At 39.8% G+C, this 23,588-nt stretch overlaps 1 protein-coding gene across 1 annotated transcript in view; it reads left to right on the top strand.

The window, feature by feature from the left end:
* Positions 1-23,588, top strand: part of cacna1g (calcium channel, voltage-dependent, T type, alpha 1G subunit) — a 634,394-nt gene that overhangs the window by 372,300 nt on the left and 238,506 nt on the right. The window contains 3 exon segments of the mRNA XM_055150510.1: positions 1,526-2,327; positions 13,269-13,516; positions 13,518-13,661. Coding sequence (XP_055006485.1) covers positions 1,526-2,327; positions 13,269-13,516; positions 13,518-13,661 — 1,194 coding nt within the window.

The raw sequence follows: 23,588 nt of genomic DNA, 5'->3' as shown, positions 1-23,588 counted from the left end.
AATATTGTGATATTGTTTCTCTAAAAGTCTCACAATAATATCTTGGACCATCACAATATATCAAAATTACTGGTTTCTTTGCTTACATTAATAGTTAATAGTTATGGTGCAGCAATAGCTAAAAAAATAAAATCAAAAAAGTAAATAAATAGAAGTACATAGACCTTTGCGCTGTTTCAGTGTTGACTACATGAATTTTAGGTCTTTGGATTATGACGGATTCAGGCATTTTTAAAAGAAAAAGTTGTATATTCAACAACTCAAAATTTTTGTTAGATTCCACAAAAAATAAAGAAAGAAAAATATCGCAATGTCCAGTATCATTGAGAAAGTATGGGACTGAGAGATCTGGATATCATTACATCTCTAATTCTCAGTATATGAACAGATTAAGCCTTATGTGAAAGCTCAGAACCTCCAGAATTCATGGTGCGTTCCAATTATCCATCCGACTCAGAGGTTCGAGAACTTTACCTAGTGACATGCACTGACGCTCCCCTTTTCCTCGGCAAGGATTCCCAGACAGAATCCAAAATGGCTGTGCTCAGTGTCACTTCAAAATATGAACTGTTTTCATTGTGTTTGGACGCTTTGGTGGTGTAAATGACAATTTCAGTTATTCGTATGGAAGCAATACCTTAGTGCGTCCGTATCACTGCCTCTGGGTGTGGTAGTCGGTGTTGTGGTGAGGCCAATATTGAACAAAGACTTTCCGGTTGGTGTCCACATTTTTCTCCAAGTTGGACATGCAAAACATAATTAAACATAATAAAACATAATAAAATGCTTGAAGTGTGGACGTGACCCGAGTGGGAGACAAGATGGGTAATTGAACGCATCGTCACCCCCTGAGTTGCAGAGGCTGCACTAGCACTGATTCAGGATTGGTGTAGGCGCTGGGATTTAAGTAGTGACCATTTAAATCAGAGAGAGATTTAAACCAACTGGATCTCAGTAATGAAACTGGCAACTCAAATTAGAAACTCATGTGAGGCTCATTCTGCTTTCTGACTGGATAATCCTCTTGAACCAAAACCCCAAATTATAACATCAACAACTTGTCCATCATGTCCAATGTTTTTGTAGCACAATTGTTATCAATAAAAGTTATATTTGATTTGTCATCCTCGTATCTGAGGACATAGTTAAGTCATCTTTCTGGAAGGTCAAGGTTCACTCCATAACTTTTCTAGTGGAGGGTCTGCACCTGCTTGTCTTCATGGAGACATTATTGCTTTGTCATGAATGTTCGATGATAAAGATTAAATCTATCTCAAGGGAGACAACTATATGCTACATTACAGGTCAGACCATATTCACAGAGAAAGATTGTATTTTCAGAACAATAGAAACACCCAAAATGAATAAATGCTGTGTTTAATGTCATACCATGGAACAAAGCAATAACATCTCCATTTAGACAAGCAGGTGACAGTCTTTCCACCAGAAAAGTTGTGAAATGAAACTTTAAAACTCCTCTAACTCTCTCTGTAGATTTACACTTTTCCTGCTCTGTCTTCCACAGATCGGCTCCTTCTTCATGATCAACCTCTGCCTGGTCGTCATCGCCACGCAGTTCTCCGAAACCAAGCAGCGCGAGAGCCAACTGATGAAGGAGCAACGCGTCCGCTTCATGTCCAACGCCAGCACCTTGGCCTCCCTTTCCGAGCCCGGTTCCTGCTACGATGAGCTTCTGAAATACCTGGTCCACATCATCCGCAAGGGGGCCAAGCAGGTCGCCCACGTCTTCAGATTCCTGGCGCGCCGAGCTGGGTTGAACATCGCCGCCTCGCCCCCCGCCCAGGAACCCCAACGCACCCAGAGCCAGAGGAGACGTAGAAAATCTCGCCACGGATCTATGCTGGTCCACCACATGACGCACCACCAGCATCATCAGCATTACCACTTGGGGAACGGCAGCGTAGTAAGGGGCGCGGGTAGAGGAGGAGCGACGGATGCTGGCGATGTCGAGTCAGCTTCGAACAACAACAACGGCGGATCTATTGTAGCGTCCAGCGGGCATTTGATGGTAGCCGCGCCGATTGTAGCCACCACTTCGGATACAGATATAACGGTTTTGCCCATGCCGCCGGATTGTACGCTTTCGCCCCCGTCGTTGAATCCGTTCTCCTTGACGCCGGGCGCGCTCAAAAGGAATTCGGTGCCATTCGCGGCGCCGAAGAACTACCCGACGTTGCAGGCCAGGGCGCTCGCGGAGTCCAGGAGGGGGAGCGTCGCCGTTAGCAACCTCAACTTCAACCTCAACATTCCACCCATGGCCTTGGAGCGGCGTCCATCCTGTCTGGTGGATACGCACAATCCAGCAGGTAATGTCACACAAGACTATACATGGGTTAGGCAAGGAAAGGCAAGTTTATTTGTATAGCACAATTTGTACACAAAGTAAGTCAAAGTGGTTTACAGAATGAGAAATACAATAAAATCACAATACAAACAAATCAAAAATAAAATTAAAAAAGAGAAAGAGACATTAAATGAGAGAGATGAGTTTCAGAAGAAGCGTTTTGAGCCTGGATTTAAACAAAGTCAAAGTAGAGTCCTGTCTCACATGTTCAGGAAGACTGTTCTAGGTTTTAGCTGCATGGATCTAAAATGCTGACTCCCTGTGTTTAACCCTCTCAGGCTCAAATTAAAATTTAGTAACAGGAAAAAATCTGATATTTGCGGAAAATGATCATATGGGGTAGTAATATACAATCCTGACTTTTTTTTGAGAGAGACCTTCACATCCTGTGCGTTCTGGGATGTTGCAGATTTGCAGCATTGGCCCGGTGTGGTAAATTAACACTGAAGACTGAAAATGATATGAACGATAACTTTTTTTGTATACCACTTTTCATAACAATGAAAACATAAAGCACAGTGTAACAGTGGTGCTCCAAGAAACAATTTTTATCCTTTGTAAACAACAAAAGTACTTAGCACTTCTGGCAGGCTGTTTGTGTGTAGCCCTTCTTGCACAGTCTGCATCGTCCACGTTTATCAGCATGGATGTGAAAAAAGGCTCCTGAGTAAAAAAGGCTCATAAAATATGGATTTGGAGTAAGTAGGTAATTGGTATTTAGCTGTTGCAAATCTGCAACGCCTGCCTGGAGAGGGTTAATTCTGATTTTGGAGACCAGCAGGAGGCCAGAGATGGTTCATTTAGCACTAACATGTCAGAAATCTACTTTGGTGATCGGCCATGGAGAGACTTGTGCACAAACAAAGACACTTTAAAGTCTCTGAACCACAGGGGGCATGTGCTCGTACTTCCTGGTTCAAGTCAGGACCTGGGCTCACAGCTCGTTTGGAGAGGCCAGTGAGCAGAACATTATAGTACTCTAACCTAGTGGAGACAAATGCATGGATAAGTCTCTCCAAATCTGTTTTAGGCAGTAAACCTAAATGTGACGTGGCTGTTAAAGTTTAAGTCTGAGTCCATTATTACCCTGAGATGTCTTGCCTGATTTGAAGGTTTTAGAGAGACAAACTGGAGGTGACTGCTGACATTGTCTCTTTGTTTCTGTGGGCCAAAGACTTCTGTCTTGTCTGAGCTTAGCTGGAGAAAGTTGTTTTGCATCCACACACTGATCTAATGGCTGCATTGGCCAAATATATGTCAAATTGAAAGTACATTTTCATTAGTCTCATATAGCATCTATTTATTAACTTATAAGTACTTTATGCAACTTTTTTGGTGCGGGTTCTGACATTTCTTGACACCATGAGTATCTTATTGCTTTCATCTGGAATGTTCTACAGTATGGAATTGAAATTTCTATCTTGTTTTCTTGATCTAACTTAGCCTTGAGGGAACGCCTCGTTGTCTCCACGGATGTAGACAAGTGTAATGCCATAGTATGTACAATTCCAGGCAAGCCTCCATGGAATCAAGCAGCAAGTGACAATTAAATGGGAATGTTATTACTTTAAATCAGCACTTCTCAAATAATAATGGGGTGCAGTGTGATGCCGGGGGGGATGCATGTGACCTTGGGGAACATGGATTTTTTTGCCGTACTAGAATAAAGTGTAACTGCACATCCACTGCAGTAGTTGTAGTACAGTAGTAGTATAGTGTTGTTGTTTTTTTTTTGCACCAAGCGTACGCACACATAGCACACACACAGCACAGAGCAGGAGATATGAAATGCAGTGAACAAAACCTCAAGAGACATCATGGAAAAATATTTGACAGGGATGAAAAGAAAGGCGTAAAAAGATGGAGATAATGAAACTAACGAAAGCTAAGACAAGGAAATACCACGACGCGTACATGTATGTAGCGCTCGGTTTCACTGTGACTACGGTGGGAAACGAGGAAAGACCGCTGTGTTTACTGTGTCTAAAAATGTTGGCAGCGGACAGCATGAAGCCAAATAAATTAAGACATTACACCCCAATCACGCTGATAAGCCGCTTGAGTTTGTTCAGCGAAAACGTGTCGAATATTGCCGACAATCATCCAGCTTTGTGAAACAAATGATACTATTTATAGTCGCGGCGGAGAGTGGAGAGGCGCGAAATGTTTTCTTTGTCCTAAGGGAGTCATGAGAGAAAATAATTGTCGTTATAATTTACTGGAATTTATTTTCTATGTTATAATGTTGTTTCCTCATCAGAAACATACCTGGAGTTGTGGTTTTCAATCACATGTTTAAAAGTGATAAAATGCATAGCACACTCAGATGACCGATGTCCAAAAGGTTTCTTTATTTTTAAATAACGTTTCGACAAAAAAGCCTTCGTCAGTTCATTTTTCTTGCTTTTGACCAGAGTAAGTATTTATCTAATCCAATCCACTTTATTTCTGTCGCACATTTCACAAACAGTTTCCAAAGTGCTGCACAAATACATAAAAATAACAACAATAATAAGATGATAAAATAAACTACTAAAATAATACTAGTCTTAAAATAATAAAACCAGTAAAAACAATAAATAAATGTAATCAATAAAACCAATAAAAACATATAAAAATAAATAAAAAACACAGAGGACCTCACAACTCACGCGGTGTTAAAAGCCAGAGAATAAAAGTGGGTCTTAAGACGAGACTTAAAACTCTCCACTGTGGGGGCTGCTCGAACATGAAAGCGGCAGATCGTTCCAGAGTTTAGGGCCGACCACAGAAAAGGCCCTGTCCCCCCGGTTTTAAGTCTCGTCTTAGGCACCCTGAGCTGGAGCTGGCCCTCGGACCTCAGAGCACGCGCGGGGGTATAACTTTGGATGAGGTCTGAGACGTACTGTGAGGCCAGTCCATTCAAAGCTTTAAAAACAATCAATAAAATCTTAAAATCGATTCTAAAATTAACAGAAAGCCAGTGCAAAGATGCAAGGATTGGGGTTATGTGCTCTCTCCTTTTTGTCCTGTTAAAAGTCACGCTGCAGAGTTTTGGACTAACTGTAGTCGGAAAAGTGCATTTTGTGAAATGCCAGAATACAGTGCATTACATTAGTCCAGGAGTGATGAAATAAAAGCGTGCATAACGAGATAAAAAAGATTTAACTTTAGATAAAAGCCACAAATGATAAAAACTTGAAAAAGCATTTGAACATCGGCCATTTGAGTGTGCTTATTTTTTATTTTTTCACTTTTATTTTACTGTTCCTTGCGTTTGCATTTCTACAAGATCCTTCGTGTGCGTTTTCTGTTTCATTTGTTTCAATCACATGTTTAACACACAAATCCTGCATATTTAGGTTGTGTTCTTCTCGAAAACAAAAAACCTTATGCTCCACCTTATGATGTCATCATAAGGTGGAGCATAAACTAAATCTTACAAATGTATTTTTTCATGACCTCAATCCCAGCAACAACCAGCTTGATGACAGGCACAAAAGCATCCTCAATAACCTTAAACATGTAAGCCAGGGGTGCTCACACTTTTTCAGCATGTGAGCTACTTACAAAATGACCAAGTCATAAATGATCTACCTAATACAAAGCCAAGCAAACTGCACTGAAACACTCTGTGCCCCTTTTTTGGACCCTCACCCACAGTTTGAGAACCCCTTCTTTAAGAGAACTTCCTCTGGCACTTTACACAAAACTGTGAAAAAAGTGAAGGAAGATTTTTAAACCTGTTTTTTAAAGTTCCAAACTGGAGTTGCATTCTTTTCTGGTTTTGCAGTGATATTTACCAGCCTCTGCACATTTACCAAACCAAACGCACATCGTGACAAACACAGATGCATTTGTGCACTTTTGTTAGACAAACTTCAGCCAAATGTGGCAGTAGGTCTGTTCTGTAGATCTGCTCTATGCTGTAGACCTGCTTTGTGCCAACACTGGAACACAGATTTAGACTCGTTTTTGCTTCACGTTTCGTCTTGTGGAAGGAGCTTGTTTTCATGACATCAGCATTCTGAGCTTTGGAGATGATGACAGACTAATAATAAAGAATCACTGAAACATATGTGAATGATAAAAAACAACTGTAGGTATGGATATAGGTTTTTGATGAGGCATTATGGCTCAAAACAAACAAGAACTGTCTAATATATTTCTGCAGAGAATAGCATAATTGACCAATAAGCTACCTGCAAGTATGTAAACAAACCTTGAATTAAGCGATGCTGTCCCGGTATTTTTCCTGCTTCGATCTTCCGGCGCAGTATGCTATTGATTTGCTGTAATTAAAGCTGAAACCATAGTCTATCCCTAGCCCCAGTGCTCTATTTCTCAGCGAGAGAAAGAAAGCTCGCTAATTACGCGTCGATAAATGCTAATCAGTCATGCGGCGGACTCACAGCCAGTTCAGGCGGAGCTGAGCGGTTCGCATACATCCGGAGAGGCAGAAGCTGGAGCTGCTACACGCGCTAGAGGCTCTCCACGCCAATAGTGACAGGGCGTTACTCAAACACCCAGTCAATGCCACAAATCAGGCAGTGAAGAAATGCAAACTAGATTCACTGGATTCGTCGATGCGTTTCTCACCAGCTTGATCTGTAAATGAAATGTCTTGCAAGGTGAATACAAATGTAGATTAAATATCGGAAATACTGTTGAACATTAAAAGTGCGCTGTGGAACTTGTCATTTAACTTATCTGTCTTGATGGAGACAAATATGTGAATGAATTAAACAGTTACAGGTGCACTTTGTAACTTTTCTGGTTGTTTTTCTGGTCTGACAAATAGGGCTGGGTATCATTAAGACGTTGCTGATACAATACATAGGCCACGATAAGATACATATCTCGATACAAAGGAATCCACGTATCATTCGTTCATTCGTTTTTCAATATAAAACCAAAAATAAGAAAATGAAAAAAAAAAAAACATTTTCTTCATTATTTGTCTCCAAAACCAAAATGAAAAAACAGATAATAAACCAGGACTACACCAGGATTAAACCTGGACTGAACCACGACTGAACCAGGACTAAACCAGGACTGAGCCAGAACTAAACCTGGACTGAACCAGGTTCGGGACCAGACCAGGACTGAGACCAGAATTGAGACCAGGATTGAGACCGGGACCAGACCGGGACCAGGACCGAGACCAGGATTGAGACTGGAACCAGACTAGGACTGAAAATGGTTTAGTCATGGTTCAGTCCAGCAACGCAGTTCAAGTAAATGGGAAACGGTCGTTATTGTTTTGTTTTTTGTTTTTTTTCATTTAAACACAAAATCGAAAACTGAAAAAAACAAATCATTATCTGTTTTTTTTTTTTCATTTTGGTTTTGGAGACAAAGTGTTGTTTTTTTCATTTCTTATTTTTGGTTTTATTTTGAAAAACAAATGAATGAATGATACACGGATTCAAAGGCCACGATACAATACATCTCGATACAGTGCACTTTTGGTTCAATACTATATATTTCAAATTGCTTTTATATGGTTCAGTAAAAGATAATGTCTAAATTGTGGCTGTAACACTAAAAGTCTTTTTTAAACCACTTCTTGTGCAAAGTGAATATGAAACAAAAACATTTTAATCATCAAACCAGTGAAAATGTCAAATTTGTTGCATAAAAGACTTTCCTTCCTCTGAATAAGCAACAAAACTGTAGCGCTGTAACAAAATAATTGATAGTGATATATCAATACAGCAGCCCACGATATCGATACTGTATCATCACATTAAACGATACGATATAATGACATTGCACAACCCTACTGCCAAAAGCTTTTCTTCATGGAGATGTTATTGCTTTGTCTGGAATGTTTTTACAGTATTTCTATTAGGCTCCGGACGAAAGGTGATTGAGCCTTTTCAGTCCGGGCACCTCGGCTTTGGAACGACCTGCCTGAGGAGATAAGGCATCATCAGTATCATCTTTTAAATCACTTCTTAAAACTGATTTTTTATTGGTTGGCCATCCTTTAGCTGGTTTTAGCCAGATTGTATTCTTCATTTATTTTAATTCTATTTTATTAACTTATTTATTATAATTATTTGAATTGATTGCTTCATTGTTTGATTTTGTTTGCTTTCTGGATGCTATTTTTTTTATTGATCTTTGCAGCTTGTAGAGCACTTTGTAAACTGTGTTTTTAAAAGTGCTTCATAAATAAAGATTTTTTATTATTATTATCATCCAAAGACCAAACCAGACTACGTTACAGGTCACAATGCCTGTTTTTTGTGGAATTTTTGATTTATAAAACCACCTGCAATTTAACAAATGTAAGGTAGAGCTGTTTAATGTCATACTGTGGAACATTTCAGGGTAGTCAGTAAGATCTCCATGGAGACATACTGTACAGGTGGTGGACCCTCTACCTGTAAACGTCATTACTGCTAAGGGATAGGCAATAGACCGTACATAAATGGACATAACTAACCTGCTGTGGCGTTACAAATAGGAAGAACTGGTTTCGTCTGACTCTACACGTATTTTCAGTTCACTTTCTATTGAAAAATGTGGCCCCTCTATCTGGAACTGCTGCTGTCAAGCTTGTCATTCTGACTTTAAACTGTTTTGCAATTAGCTTTAACTCACTCTGCATGATCCTGGTGTTTTTATTCCACTGTTTTGTCCGTAAATCAATATGTGAACAGTCAGGTCAGTGTTAGTAAGAGGTTTGGTTGACGTTGCTACGCGCCCACCCTCTGCCGAACCATAGAACTCTGATCAAATTTAAAGGTGAAACCAATATGGTGTTGTATTACTTTCAATGGCCTGTGCTCATTGACGCATGGGCCCCCAAAAATTTTCTCTTCTGCGTTACTTCCTCAACACGAGCGATCTCCTCCCCATACCATACCAACTTTATTTATAAAGCACTTTAAAAACTTAACAGCTGGTCAAAGTGCTGCACACAAACATAGAAAAGACAAGGGCTATTGCAGTCAAGGTTACAATACAACTGCTAAAAACAAAGAAAACAATAAGATACTCAACAACAAAGCCAGTGAAAAGAGTGCATTTTAGGAGTGATTTAAAAACAGGTACAGACTCCGCCGGTCTAATCTCTAATGACAACTGGTTCCAGAGGTGACAGGCAACAACAGAAAACACACAGTCCCCACTAAAATCAAATTAAGTCTTTGGGATCCAAGCTGGAGCTGGTGTGCTGACCTCAGAGTGTGACACCTTTAACATTTGTAACATGCACGGCGTAGAGCGACTTTGGAGCGACCAATCAGAGCGAGGAGAGCTGCTAGAGCGGAGCTAGAGCAAGGCTAGGCTAAGTCTTATAAAGTGAACTTTTAGGTGCTTTTAGGTGTTTTGAGGAAGTTTATGTTGTGAAAATAGAAGATAATCCCTACAAAATCCAACCTTTTTGTCAGTTGCTGATGCCCTCTCCGCCGAATACAGGCAGTTTGAAATCCCCAAAAAATCCATTGCGCTCTGTGGGAGGATTCTTTCTGGGCCTAAGCTCCCGTGACCAGCGGTACCTGGCGCAGTGTGAAGAATCCCTCAGTTGTCCAGGTAGAATCCGTGGCGAGGAGAAAATTCAGTTTGTCAAACAAGTGGGTGTGTTAGTTTCAGTTAGTTAGCTCCTCCCTGCAGATATAAGGAAGTGTCCACCAGCGTCTGACCAGAACTGAAGAAGCAACTTGGATGAGCTGCGAAACGTCTTCAACCAAACTAACTTTTGTAACTTTTGTCCAGTCAACAAACTGAATTTTTTTCCTCGCCAGTACCTGGATTGGCCACTAGTCAGTCTGGAGCTGGGACATAGGGGAATGGCTTGTCCAGTTTTTATTATAGATCCATGTGCCAGACCAGTAGAGTGGGCGGGAAGGGGAATGTATCTTTAAGAACCTTACCTCTGATTGGCTCTTTGGTTGCACATTCCAAATATGGATCTAACTATAACTGCTGTCCTCAGTTGGCTTCATTTGGTTGGAGCCGAATTGCGATGGGTGATGTCACGCTCCCTCAGCCCACTTCTGTGTTCAGTGTATGGGTTAGACCGAGCTTTTCTCCGCCTGTCAATCTTAATCCATTAATAGTCAGGAGGTAACAACAAAGTCTGAGTTAGTCTTGACTGGCCGCGCTCGCAGTAACCTGACAGAAAATCAGATTGAACTGTCAGTGGCAGTGACAGTCTCTTCAAAATGCTTCACCCACCATTGTGAAAAATATTTGAAAATCTATGTCTATGAAGAGCTTACTATCTACCGTATATTTATGTCAGTGGCGTCTTTAAATGTGCGCTTTGCTTGGAGATGTTATTGCTTGGTCTGAAATGTTCCACAGTGTGCCATTAGATGTTCATTTTGCATTTTTTACATTATGCATTTTCATTCCGTGCATTCTTACGGTAAGTGGTGAATAGAGAAGTAGTTGGCTGACCCACTAGAAAAGTTGCATAATGCATCCAATACTGGTGTCAGATATCAGCGCTGATACTGAAAAGAATAGCTGGATTGAATATCGGTTCAGTCGATGTCCTAGTTTGGCGTATAAATTGTTATTAGACAGTTTAGTGGTAGTAGTTGGCCAGGAAAGTCTCGGAATGTTTGAACTTTTATTTAGAAAGAGATAAATAACAGCTGTATAACACATTTGGATCTGTTTAGTCTTATTTTATTTTTGTTTTACGGAAATCCTAGTAAATTCTGTTTTCTGTCTCTGCACTGTTATCAGTTGATATCTGGTATCGGCAGATCTGCCCTACAAAGACAAAAGACCTTAACTTGCCAGAGTGTGAAACTGACGAAAAAATGAAAAATTTTGTCCAGGCAAAAGTATAATAGACAGGGCTCCCAAAATTTGACAACTAGTTGCTATAATGAAGAAATATTTGTATGTGAAATATACTGAGCTCAACATTGACCTCTGACCCTTATTTGTCAGTTCCTGTACTCTGCCTTTGTATCATGAGCCAAAAATAGGGAGACGTGCAAAGGCAAAAGGCAGGAACTGACATGATCATTATTTACTTGATCTTCCCCAGACTTCCATCCATTATCAGAACACCTCACTAAGGGAGAGTCACCATGGGGTTTGTTTGTAGCCAGACTGGCGCCACCTAGTGCCTCCGCTCAATTTCAACCTCCGCTCCAGCAACTAGGTCAGGAATCAGAATACACTAGATGGTTTGCAAGAATCCCAGAAATGCGAGTCAGGGCACCAGCCAATCAGCGAAGAGCAATACATTCTGTGTTGATAATGATTCCCGAGATCGAGGATTTAAAGCCGGAACAAAGAGAATGTTTGGTGAATTTTATCAAGGGGAAAGACGTTATTGTTCTTCTTCCTACGGAATATGGGAAAAGCTTAATAAACCAGTTAGTTCCGTTAGTGATGCATTACATACATCACGACCAAAATTTTTTAAAAAAAGTACCCGCCTACTGTCGCGTGAACAAATCCTAATGCTGTGAGGTTAGACGGTTTCCACAAAGTGAAACCGGCTGATGAATCAGGCTAGTTTGTTTAAAATGATCTAGAAGACCTTTGAATTATTTAGTGATATTTAGTGCTGAACAGGATCGTGCGGTGACACTTACACAATTAAACAGTTTGACAGACACTATACTTTGCAGTAAAATATGTACTCTATGAATAAACACACAAAACACTTTCACAGTAAAAATCATTTAAGAATAATTTAATACAAATAAAATATATTTATGGACTAAATCACAAACAAAACATACACTGTTACTGCCGTTTGTCTTTGCACGACTCCTTATCTTGGGCTCATGGTACAAAGGCAGAGAACAGGAACTGCCAAATGGGTCAAAGGTCAATTTTTCAATATTTTTCTTGATATTTATTCACATGATAAAGGAGGTCTCATATACAAAAAAAAAAAAAAAAAGACACAAACTCACTTTTTTTATTTTTTTTTATAATTTGTAATTTATTCAGTGATTTTTTGTCCATATACATCATAATATACATGTTCTGTTTTGTTCCCCCCCCCCCCCCCCACACACAAACTCCAAAAAAAAAAAAAAGGGAGGCAGTCGGGTTACAAATTTTAGAATATACAGAGTTTTTTTTTATTTTTTTCCCTAAACAGAAAACCACTGAAATCCTTTACATTGTGCATTACAATTACTCCTCACTTCATACAATTTAATTTTCTCCACCATTGTCACAGTTAACATAATTCAAATATGCTTTCCATTTGTTTTTGTAGGCTATAATTCGATCTGACATATTAAATGACATCTGTTCGTAAGAGGCTACTTTAGCCAGTTCTGTGAACCACTCATGAAACGCTGGCTCCTCTGGGTCTTTCCAGTGTCTCATTATTATTTGTTTTCCAATCATAATACTAGTTTGAATAAATTCTGATGATGGACATCTAGTAGTCATTTTTGGATCACTCAAAATATAAAGCTGAGGGGTGAATTCAAAAGTGTTTTGAGTGACACAAACTCACTTTTGACCAAACGTGATGTTATGATGTTCTGCCTTTGTAGAACAGAGATACTTAAAACTATAGCACAGTCTCTAGTCTTGCCCTTGCACTATTGAAGCTGGCATTGAACCAGCAACCCATCTATAATAACACAACCACTCTACTGACTATTATGCATATTATTATTGTATCAGTGTTACGCAACTTAGACTTAGACAAACTTTATTGATCCACAAGGGAAAATCTTTGGACACAGTAGCTCACACATCACAATATAATATAATAACAAAGAGAAAAAATATAAATGGTAATAATAAATCCAAATAATAGCAAAAATAGCAACAGATCAATGGTAAATAAGGCATAATTGTATAAAAGTATATGTACAAGTCAAACTAAAATATATAAATATAGTTGTACGTCATGCTATCTAAAACAAATCTAACTTTTTCCTTCTCCCCACCTGACTTCCCTCTCTTCCCACAGCCCAGCTCTCGTACCAGCTGTCCGCCCGCGACCTCAGCCACTCGGGCATCGCCATGGATACCACCGGCTTCACCCTGGACCCGGAGAACTGCCCGTACTGCGCCAAGGAGTCCGAAGCGGCCGCCGAGGGGGGCAACGAGACGCCGGGGGACTCGGACAGCGAAGGGGTCTACGAGTTCACCCAGGACCTCCACCACCGGGACCGCAGGGACAGCCGGCAGCCCAGGAAGAAGCACCGGAGCCTGGGCTAAAACGGCGGCCAAGGTGGTGCGCTTCTGGAGGCTGGTGTGCGACACTTTTCGGAAGATCGTGGACAGTAAATACTTCGGAAGGGGGATTATGATCGCCATTATGATCAACACGCTGAGTATGGGGATCGAGTATCATGAGCAGGTGAGCGCTGGTTTGGTTTCTTTTGCTTGGTTTGCCGTAAATTGTAAAAGAAAATTGGTGGTTTTCAGATTTTACAATGTGATGATTCTCCAAAATAAAGGGCAAGAGACAAATTTCAGTATCGATATCACTGTACTTGGCCACGAAATATCCAAAACGTTAAACTCACAAATGTTGAATTTGGTGTTTTCAATTTGTGACTAAACCCAAGAACTTTGCATTTTAACAATATTAATTTTAGGTGCCCACATCTGTATTCATTAATATTGTGTCATAGAAGCTGTGATGTCATCTGAAACCAAGCAAGAGTGTTAAATTGTCATATACATATACATATTTTGTGTTGTCGTTGGAAATATTGTATTTATATTGTATTGATACTTTGCTGTGACTTCACGCTTGGGGGTGTTCTACATGAATGCGTATGGTTGAATGTTCAGCAGTTTCAATGGTGAAACAAAGCACAGATTTGCAAATACAGAAAACAAAACAGTCTGAAAAACTCAAGAAAATACTATATGGATTCAAACAACATATTTTCAGGTTCGATATGAGCGGTCATGGTCCTGTTTAGGAGTTTCTAACTGAAAAACTGTTGACTAATTCTATGTTAAATGTTATTTGAGAAGAACTTGGTTAACAGTAGACATCAACTCACCTGTAGTTCCAACTAAAGCTACGTTCAAACTGCAGGGCTCAATGCTCAACTCAGATTTTTTTGCGAGGTTGTTCACATTTCCAATTAAATGCGACTTGTATGTGATCTCCAGTGTGAACTTTAAACGCATGCACACTGAAGGACACGACAACGTCACACGCAGGGCTTGTCTCCCAAAATACGGTCCAGTTCTTCGTAAAATGGACAGGTTGCATGTCCACGGCCGCTTCGTTTGTTTGAGTCTTTAGCCTCCTTGTATTTGGCTCACAGGCTCTTTACTTTTTGTTGACGTTGGAGCCAGGACCGCCTGTAGCCTCGCCATTTCTTTGGCAATCATTTCAAAAACCCTCCAAAAACCCTCCAATTTGGTCTGAATACAGCGATCACCCCAAGTATGAATGAACGTGCTAACCTCGCTTTTCCTCTATAGACGAGATTCTGAGCCTGACATGTAGGTGGGATGAATGTGACCTGGCCGTTCAGACTGAAGTCGCATGTCAAAAGATCGGATATGTATCGGTTTTAGGAGCACATATCCAAGTGGCCTGGGTCGAATCTGTGTCGTTCAGACTGTCATTAAAAGATCAGATACAGGTCGCATAGTGGTGAAAAAATCTGATTTGGATCACTTAAGGCTGCAGTCTGAACGTCTACAAAGTCAGTTATTTCTGGTCAGATTGTGCTGAAATAAAGCTTATGGGTCCGGTCAAGTGGTAACGGAGGGAAACAGGAGCAGATTTTTGACATTCAAATGTCTCTTATTCAGAAACTAGAGGGACTATTGAAATAAGTAAAGTATCAGAATGTAGGAAAGAGTTACACTCCAACAGGGTCAAGTTAAACCTGTGATATTCTTTCAAGTTGTTGACAAAAAATTTAAAAACTCATGTTGGTAACGGAGGGAATGAAATATGCAGCACTTTTTGGTCAATAAATCCAAACAGTGATAACTCTTGGTTCTCACTTCCATATCCTTAACAAACTGGTTTGAATATTTGCTTCATATAGTTTTCTACCATATGGTACAAGATTAGGTTGAAAAACCTCTTACTTTTTGAGTCATGAGATTTTTTATTAAGAAAGGTCATGGTAACAGAGGGAAAAGTAACGGAGGGAAAATTGTGCAAACAAGTAGAAGGTGCAGGATTTTACATCATTTGTCGCTTTTTTCTTCTGAATACTTTAATATTACTTCAAAATGAAAGGAAACTATTTCTATAAAATATGTCAGTCCTTCCAAGCAAATTTTTATCATTTGGAAAAATCATGTACCTTCATCAACAGTTCAAAGATGGAATAACAGAAGATATGATGAAATACATCCATTTATTTACATGATTTTCAGGTCTTTGAAATTTGGGAAATAATTTTTGTTCCATGTTTCATACATGGTCTGTTTAAAACATATGTAACTTTAGAACCAAAAATGGTACAGAAAAAAGGTCAACAGTTTCATAAACTAGAGTACATATGTATCTGTTCAATACATTTTTATATCAGATGCATTAACTTGAATTTTGGCCTTGCTGTTTACTTCTGCTTGACCGGATCCTTATATTAAAGTTTTAAAAAGCCTCTGACGGAGCAGTGCCTACCATTAGCTTCTCACCCCCAGAGAATGTTGATGACATGAGCTGCAAAGTATCAATAGTCAGATGGTGGTTTTCACTCTGTAGTACACAAACTTCTTCAGGTGGTACTTTGACACCTCTTCTGCCTTAGGGTCAGTCCTCGGTTACAGCTATTTTGTCACGGTTTAGTCCTATTCAAAGGTCGCCACACACTACAGGATTTTTAAACATGTGACGAAAAGCGCACACCACAGACACGAGGAGAATCTTACGAGCCCGAGTTTGTATGTTTGCGTCTCTGTGTCCGTCACGCCGTCTGCCCCTGACGCTCTGTTTTATTGGCTGTTACCCTGTGTGTGTTTGAGAGCCACTGTAGTAGGACCTTGAACCTTGCGTCGTGATTTGTATACATAAGTGGAAGTGTTTGGAAATGCTTGGAGGAAAAAAAAAATACTGGATTTATATCTGGAAGGAAGTGTGATATTTCAGGAATCAGGAAATGTATTTTCAAGACCAGTATAAATAGTCCAAATTATAGTTGTGGTGTCGACCAGAAGAAGATTTAGCACAGAATAGACCAATGCGGTTTATATCAAACATCATACGCAGGTAAAAAGTTGTGGTTCAATCATGCATTCGTCATTTTGTCCATGAGCAAGGTACTTTTACAATGTTGTGAACACCTGAGACCAACTTTCTATGGGTCTTGTAGTGGATCAAACAGAAAGGCAAAGACAAGAGTATAAAAATAAGTTTAAATTTAATAAAGTCAGAAAATGTGATTTAACAAAAGCTCAAATTAGGCAAATAATCAACAAAAAGCCCAACTGGGGGTGACTTAAACCAAAACGAACAGAACAAAACTAATCCGAACAGACAAAGAACAGGAGGATTAACTAAATTGAACACAAGAGGAAGTAATTACACTAAATAATGAACTAAAACTACTAACTTAAACAAAGTAACAAGGAGGCACTTAAGTATAATACAGAAAATAATAATAAAGTGACAATAAAGTAACCTTAAACGAACTAACTTTGCAAAACTAACTAAATAGTGCTTCTTCTCTTGGTTTGGAGTAGATTATCTCTGCCAAGGGTCGACTCCTTATTAGTCCCTTGTCTGGCCACTCAGGAAAAAAAAGAACAAGTGAGTAAATAATTCAGACTGATATTGACTAAAACGGGTGCATCCAAATTAGAAAATATAAGTCTAAATAAATCAGTTAAATTAAACTATGTGTACTTTTTAAATGAGATGGAATAAAACTAACACCGTGGAGTGGTGGTAGAAGTATCCACCACAGACTTTACAAGAATACAAAAGGATTTCATGAATTTATATGGATTCCTATTAGGGCTGGGTATTATTAAGAAGTTGATGATACGATACATACCTCGATACATAGGCCTCAATACGATATCTATCTCGATATAGTGAACTTTCGATTCCATGTATTTCAAATCGATTCGATATGGTTCAGTAAAAAACAAAGTCTAAATCGTGGCTGTGATGTGGAAAGTCTTTGTTAAACCACTTTTTGTGCAACGTTTATAAGAAACACAAACATTTTAATCATCAAAACAGTGAAAATGTCAAATGTGTTGCATAAAAGTGTTTCCTTTCTCTCAACAAGCAACAAAACTGTAGCTCTGAAACTACATAAATAAATAATTGAGTAAAATCTACCCAAAAATACTCTTAACGATATAGCCATACAACAGCCCATGATATCAATACTGTATCATCACATTAAATGAAACGATATTGCAATATTTTTGCACACCCCTAATTCCTATATGGATAATATTATAGTTGTGTGGCTTTTTAAAATTACATAGTAAATTATGGAACTTAAAGATGGATACTATGCAAAATCCATTTTATTTTATTTTTTTACCATGTTATTATGTTCTCTCATCAAAAATACAGTATACCTGAAGAGATTTTAGATTTTGATTAATTTAGTGATCTCTTCCAGGCACTATTTGAACCCTCCTTATGGTTATCTTAGGGTGACCAGATTTTCAAAAAAACCAAACAAACAAACAAAAAAAAAAAGTGGGACATCCCTGGTTTGTGGTGGTTGGTAATAATGCAATTGTGAAATGAGTGAGTAATTAAGGAAAATTGTTATGCACTCGGCACTAATATGAGTCAGTATAGTCACATTTTCTATGTGTTTTTCTCATTTTTAAGCAGCTTTTCTGTATTTTACCTAAATAGATGACAATTTATGCCTCAGTTTACATTTGGCAGGGATCAGATTGGTCAAAAATAGGGACACCTGGGGCATGTCTTGATTAAAACTGGGATAAATCACTGGTTTTGGATGAATCAGCTGGGACAGGGGACACAGGACTCAAAACTGGGTCTGTCTCGGGTCAATAGGGACGCCTGGTCACCCTGGGCTAGCTGTAAGATTCTGTACGAAGCTCCGCCCACAAGCCTACAGTACGTCACCCATGCGCCCACATGAAAAAACAAAAACATGACTCAAACTGTACACATCAACTTTACAAACTCAACGCAATGTGCAGTATTTTCATTAGTGGGATGCATGCTGATTTTGTTGTGATAGCGCTCTGAAGGGGGAGTAACATAACACAGAGAGCAAGTTAATACACAATAGAAGTATCATACCACCTCTTTAAAAATTGTATTAACTAGATTCGCTGGAATATAACCAACGTCCAAACTAATAAATATAAACTTTCATTTTTGCGCCGCCCCCTAGTGGAAGAGGATCTTGGCTCCTTTTCACTAGACAAGGCTCGGATTCTCCATTCCCCCCAAGCTCCGCGATTGGGATTCCGTAATGTCTTCTTGCCTGGCCCGCTTGTTTACATGGAGCTAATTGCAGCCATGTGACCTTGCGAGCTAACAGCGCGGATATAAAAAGAACTGGAGAAGATGTGATGTAACTCGCGGACAGCCCCCATGTGTGCGGTTTTCGTGTGGTTCTGCGTCGTATTGTGTTGTTTGACCCTGGATTCACCTGGTATTAGCATGCGATTCCGAGTTAGCCGCGCGGGGATGAAAGAGAATGCATGTCAAGAACGAAAAGCAAACAAGAAAAGGGCACGCTCGTACTCCGGGCTGTGGGGTAACATCTGCGGATCATCTGGATCTTTGGAGTTTCCTGATTGAAAACATTTGCCGCGGAGATATGTTCAGAATTCAATAAAGACCTGCCAATTTATCCACGGCTAAAAGTGGACACTTATTTTTATGTATTTGTCTGTTACAATGAGTAGTTGTTAGAGTCTAGTTTTCATACATTTTGTTTACAGTTTTTCACATGTAGTCTTGCCAAATATACAGAAGGCCAGCCAGGGTCCGTCTGTACATTCTATATTTCAGTCTGGTCATAACCTCCTCCTCTGCATCTCTTTTTTATTGTAAGCAGCCATGTAGGAGGTAAAACCGGTGCCCAGACGATTAGAGAAGCATGTATTCTTAGCTGGTCAGGCAAACCGAAGGTGTCCAATGTCACAAAAGTAGGCCCGTAACGACTAACTGACCAAGAATTTATTGCGATAAACGATAATATTAACATTTTGAGACCAATTTCAACTAATATAATGACCATAGACTAAAAAATGCAAACACACCCTTTCAAAAATCAATAAACCTTACTTTCTAAATAACATTTAACACAGGAACTGTAAGACAACCAAAAACAATAGTCCGAAATAAAACAGACTTGTTAACATAGGACTAGTCTAATGTAGTCTGGCTCACAGCGAGGACTTGTTAACACAAATGCACTTGAATAAACCACTGTTGAACGAAACCCAACCAAAACAATAAATAAAATGGATTATTAAGTCTCTGTAACAAAATTGCCGTTAAAGGTAATTTTAGTCACTGACTTACATTGGAATATAGTGGCCACTCTCTCTGTGGCTGCTGCTGTGAGCCTCGGCATTTTGGTCATTTTAACCCACGACACAGGAGGCTATTTCTCTATCAGGGAGCCTCTGTCCTGTCTGGTGTCGTGTCGGAGTCTTGTGGGATTTCTGTGGATTTCGGGCTCTCCCGGGGGCTAGGTTAATTTTGTAGATTGGGTATGGGTTTATCGGCTGCTGGGGTTTGAGACATTTCTCACTGCGTTTGACGTATGTGGCTGTTGAGACGTGTCCCGCTCACCAGTGTTGATTTGGCATCATGACTTGTTTCGGCACTTGGTGATGAACTGTTTTGTCACTCTGTTAGCAGCACTAGCTTGTGTTGCGGCTTCACGTTAGCCCCACAGACAGCGGCGTTTTCTGCACTCAGGCTCCGCGCGCATCCGCTGTGTTGATAAACACGGCGCACGTTGGTTCAAGCGTCATTACACTTGTTAAATGAGGAGTCGCCTTCTAACATTTACCCTCTTTGAGAGCGAGAGAGAGCAATTAAAACAAACAAGCATGCAAATAGAATTTATCGCGGCCCGAAAAGTTATCGAGCTCGTTACAAGTTATCGTACGATTAATTGATTTATTGATTATCGTTACAGGTCTACTCAAAATCATCTCAGAAGTGGATAAATAGTGGATTATAAATAGATTCAAATGTCCAACTAATGTAGTGACCAAGCTCAGCTCAAAGTCCAACTGTGGCTGAGTGGCTAGCCCTCATGCCTCACAGCAAGAAGGGTCCGGATTCACTTCCTTTCTGTGAATGGTTTGCATGTTTCGACCTGTGTCTGCATTTAATCGGAAATGTGAACAACCTCGCCAAAAAATCGGATTTCACAAAAAAAAGCCCTGCAGTCTGAACGTCGCCTTTCTCCTCTTCTTTATACAGTCTATGGACAGGCAGCATATTCTACTCTTTAAACATTATCTTTAAACTAATTTTCATCAGTCCTACACATATTTATTTAGTGAGACAAGTGTTTTAGGTGAGTTACATTTGTTTTTGTGTTGTGTGATCCCTGTTTCTCCCTGTGTGTGGATTGGTACTCAGGTTTCACCTCAGGTTTCATCAACCCTAAATGTACATAAACGTACACCATAGGTAAAATCCTGCAGCTAAGGTTGTCCTGGCAACGCTTAGTCATAATAGCATGGATATGGATTTGTGGGGCCCACTGCTCCCTCACTGCACTGTAGTCATACAATACTCCAAACGGGTTTTCCTGTTGATGGTTAAAGATACTATATTACGCTAATTTCTGTTCTATGTTCTATTGTCCAGGTCTTGTGTTTTGTTTCATTCACACATGTTTAACACAGAAATCCTGCATATTTAGGCTGAGTTTTCCTCTCTAGCAGAAAGCTCTCTGTTCCACTTTGTGTTGTCATGTGGTTTTTCTCCATGTGGTGCTCCATTGTGTTTTTAAACTTGATACACTTTCACTATAATCATTTGTGAAGGTAGTCTTGAACTTTAAAAAACTTGGAACAGACTTTACTCTTAAAATGTTCATATTAAGCCACCCAACATAGTCCTGGTGTTTTTATTTAGCTATTTTGTCCTTAATATGGAGCTTGGCTTGGTAACTTTGAGCATCATGAGCTCTATTTGGCTGCAGCTGATCGCTATGGGTGATATCACACTCACTTAGTGACACAAATCACATTTTTTTGCCCCTATGTGACCTGTATCAGATCTTTTAATGACAGTCTGAACGACACAGATCCGATGATTTCAAATGCGACCCAGGCCACTTGGATATGTGCTCCTGAAACCGATCTTATGACATGCGACTTCAGTCTGAACGGCCAGGTCACATTCATCCCACCTACACCTACATCAACAAATGTACACAAACGTTCTTCTCATCATGTGAAAATTGAAATGAACTCTGTGTGAGTGAAGCAGTGAAGTACATAGCAATACTCCCACTCTTGTCTGTGACTCCGCACCTACACGTTCCTTTCTACTGCCCCACAAAACGCCATGGCCAGAAACCTCGTCCTTCTCCTTCTTAATCTCCTCCATAGAACAAATAAACTGTACATGTTCTGGCTCCGGTACGACAGCAACTTTAAAAGCTCGTGCCCATGTTTAGGTGATTTCCATAAACACTAAGTACTCTCGCTGTTTGTGACGTCGTCGTGTCCTCCAAAGCTCATGCGGGACACTTTTGGGGAGTTCACATACAAGTCGCATTTAACTGGAAATGTGAACAACCTCGCAAAAACATCTGATTTTACCAAAAACTAAGCCCTGCAGTCTGAATGTCGCCTAAGTCCACTTTTTTATACAGTCTATGGACATCTTTAAACTGACTTACGCATATTTATTTCATGAGACAAGTTTTTTAGGTGAGTTACATTTGTTTTTGTGTTGTGTGATCTATTGTGCGATGATAAAATGTAGCCTAGCGCCTGTAATGTTGCCTGCTGTGACTTAGCGCTTGGTATTCTGTCTTGGCGTTGGCTGTGCTCGGTTGGCGCGTGCAGTCCTGTGTAAAGTTATATAACACACGTGAAGTAACCGACACCAGCGTAGTGTGTGTTTTGTGTACTTGTGTGCGCTCGTGTGTGTAGCAGTGGGAGCTTGGTTTTACAATGGGGTTACCTTCGGCCAATGACCCAGTGTCTGTAAACTGTTCCATATGTCCAACATCACTGGTACATGCAGGTTTATAGAAGCTCTACCCTCTGGAGATTCCTTTGTTTGTACTCACGTTTTATTGCAACTCTCTCCTCCATGTGCACTCAGCTTGGTAACAGAGCTCTTAAACATCCTCTATTATGTGAAGTTGACTTTTGTGAGCTTTAAGACATGTTATAATGTTGTTACCTCCTCAAAATCATACCTGGAGTTGTGTTTTGTTTCATTCACACGTTTGAGTAATTCTGGATTATTAGTCTGTGAACATCTCCAAAACCTAAAATGCCCTGTTCCAACTTATGCTGGCATGAAGCAGTTTTCAAGTTAAATGTGCATTGTTCAACTTTTCTGGTGGAGCATGGAAATGTCATTACCATATTTTTTGGACTATAAGTCGCTCCGGAGTATAAATCGCACCAGCCAAAAAATGCATAATGAAGAAAAAAAAAATCATATAGAAGTCACACTGGACTATAGTCACTGTTTTTGGGGGGAAATTTATGTTATAAAATCAGAGACCAGGAACCGACATTTCATCTTAAAAGTCAAGTTCTAGTAATAACAATAGAAGAGAGAACAACAGACTGTTAATGTCACATATGAACAGTTCTTCAGATAATTATAACATAAACAACAGAAAAGAACAAGTTTACCAAACTCTCCATCTCACTCCAAATCACTAAATCCATTCAATTCTTCATCCTCGGTGTTGCTTCTGAGCAACTCCGTGACCTCCGGGGGTAAACAGAGCATCAGTTCCAGTTAGAATTATTCGGACGTTTATGAATCCCGAGAGGATGGTTTCGGTGTCACTGAAATCGAGGCTTTGTTCATCCAGTGACTTCTGGAAAGTAACATGGCTCACCCTCCTGATGTTACAAGTTTCTCGCTCACTCCGAACTTTCTTTCTGCTGTTCGATTACCGTTTTCAGCTGCAGATTTTGCTACTTGCAGCTTGTAATCTGCAAAATATAATTTTCTTTTTGGGAGCATTTATGTTCAGTCTTCTCAGTTGTCTTATAAGTCTGTTTAAATTGGTACAGAAGTAAAGATCTGACATGATCGACTGCCATGATCCTAGGCATAACAGAGGCTCTTTCTGCAGGAGACATGCGCAGTAGAGTGAAGTGACAGTGGTACAGGAGT

Source organism: Boleophthalmus pectinirostris, unplaced genomic scaffold (genome assembly GCF_026225935.1).
Source record: "Boleophthalmus pectinirostris isolate CB_2022bp ecotype Guang Dong unplaced genomic scaffold, ASM2622593v1 HiC_scaffold_14, whole genome shotgun sequence".
Lineage (NCBI taxonomy): Eukaryota > Metazoa > Chordata > Actinopteri > Gobiiformes > Gobiidae > Boleophthalmus > Boleophthalmus pectinirostris.
Note: the sequence above shows the minus strand (reverse complement) of the source record. Positions and strands in the feature narration are given on the sequence as shown.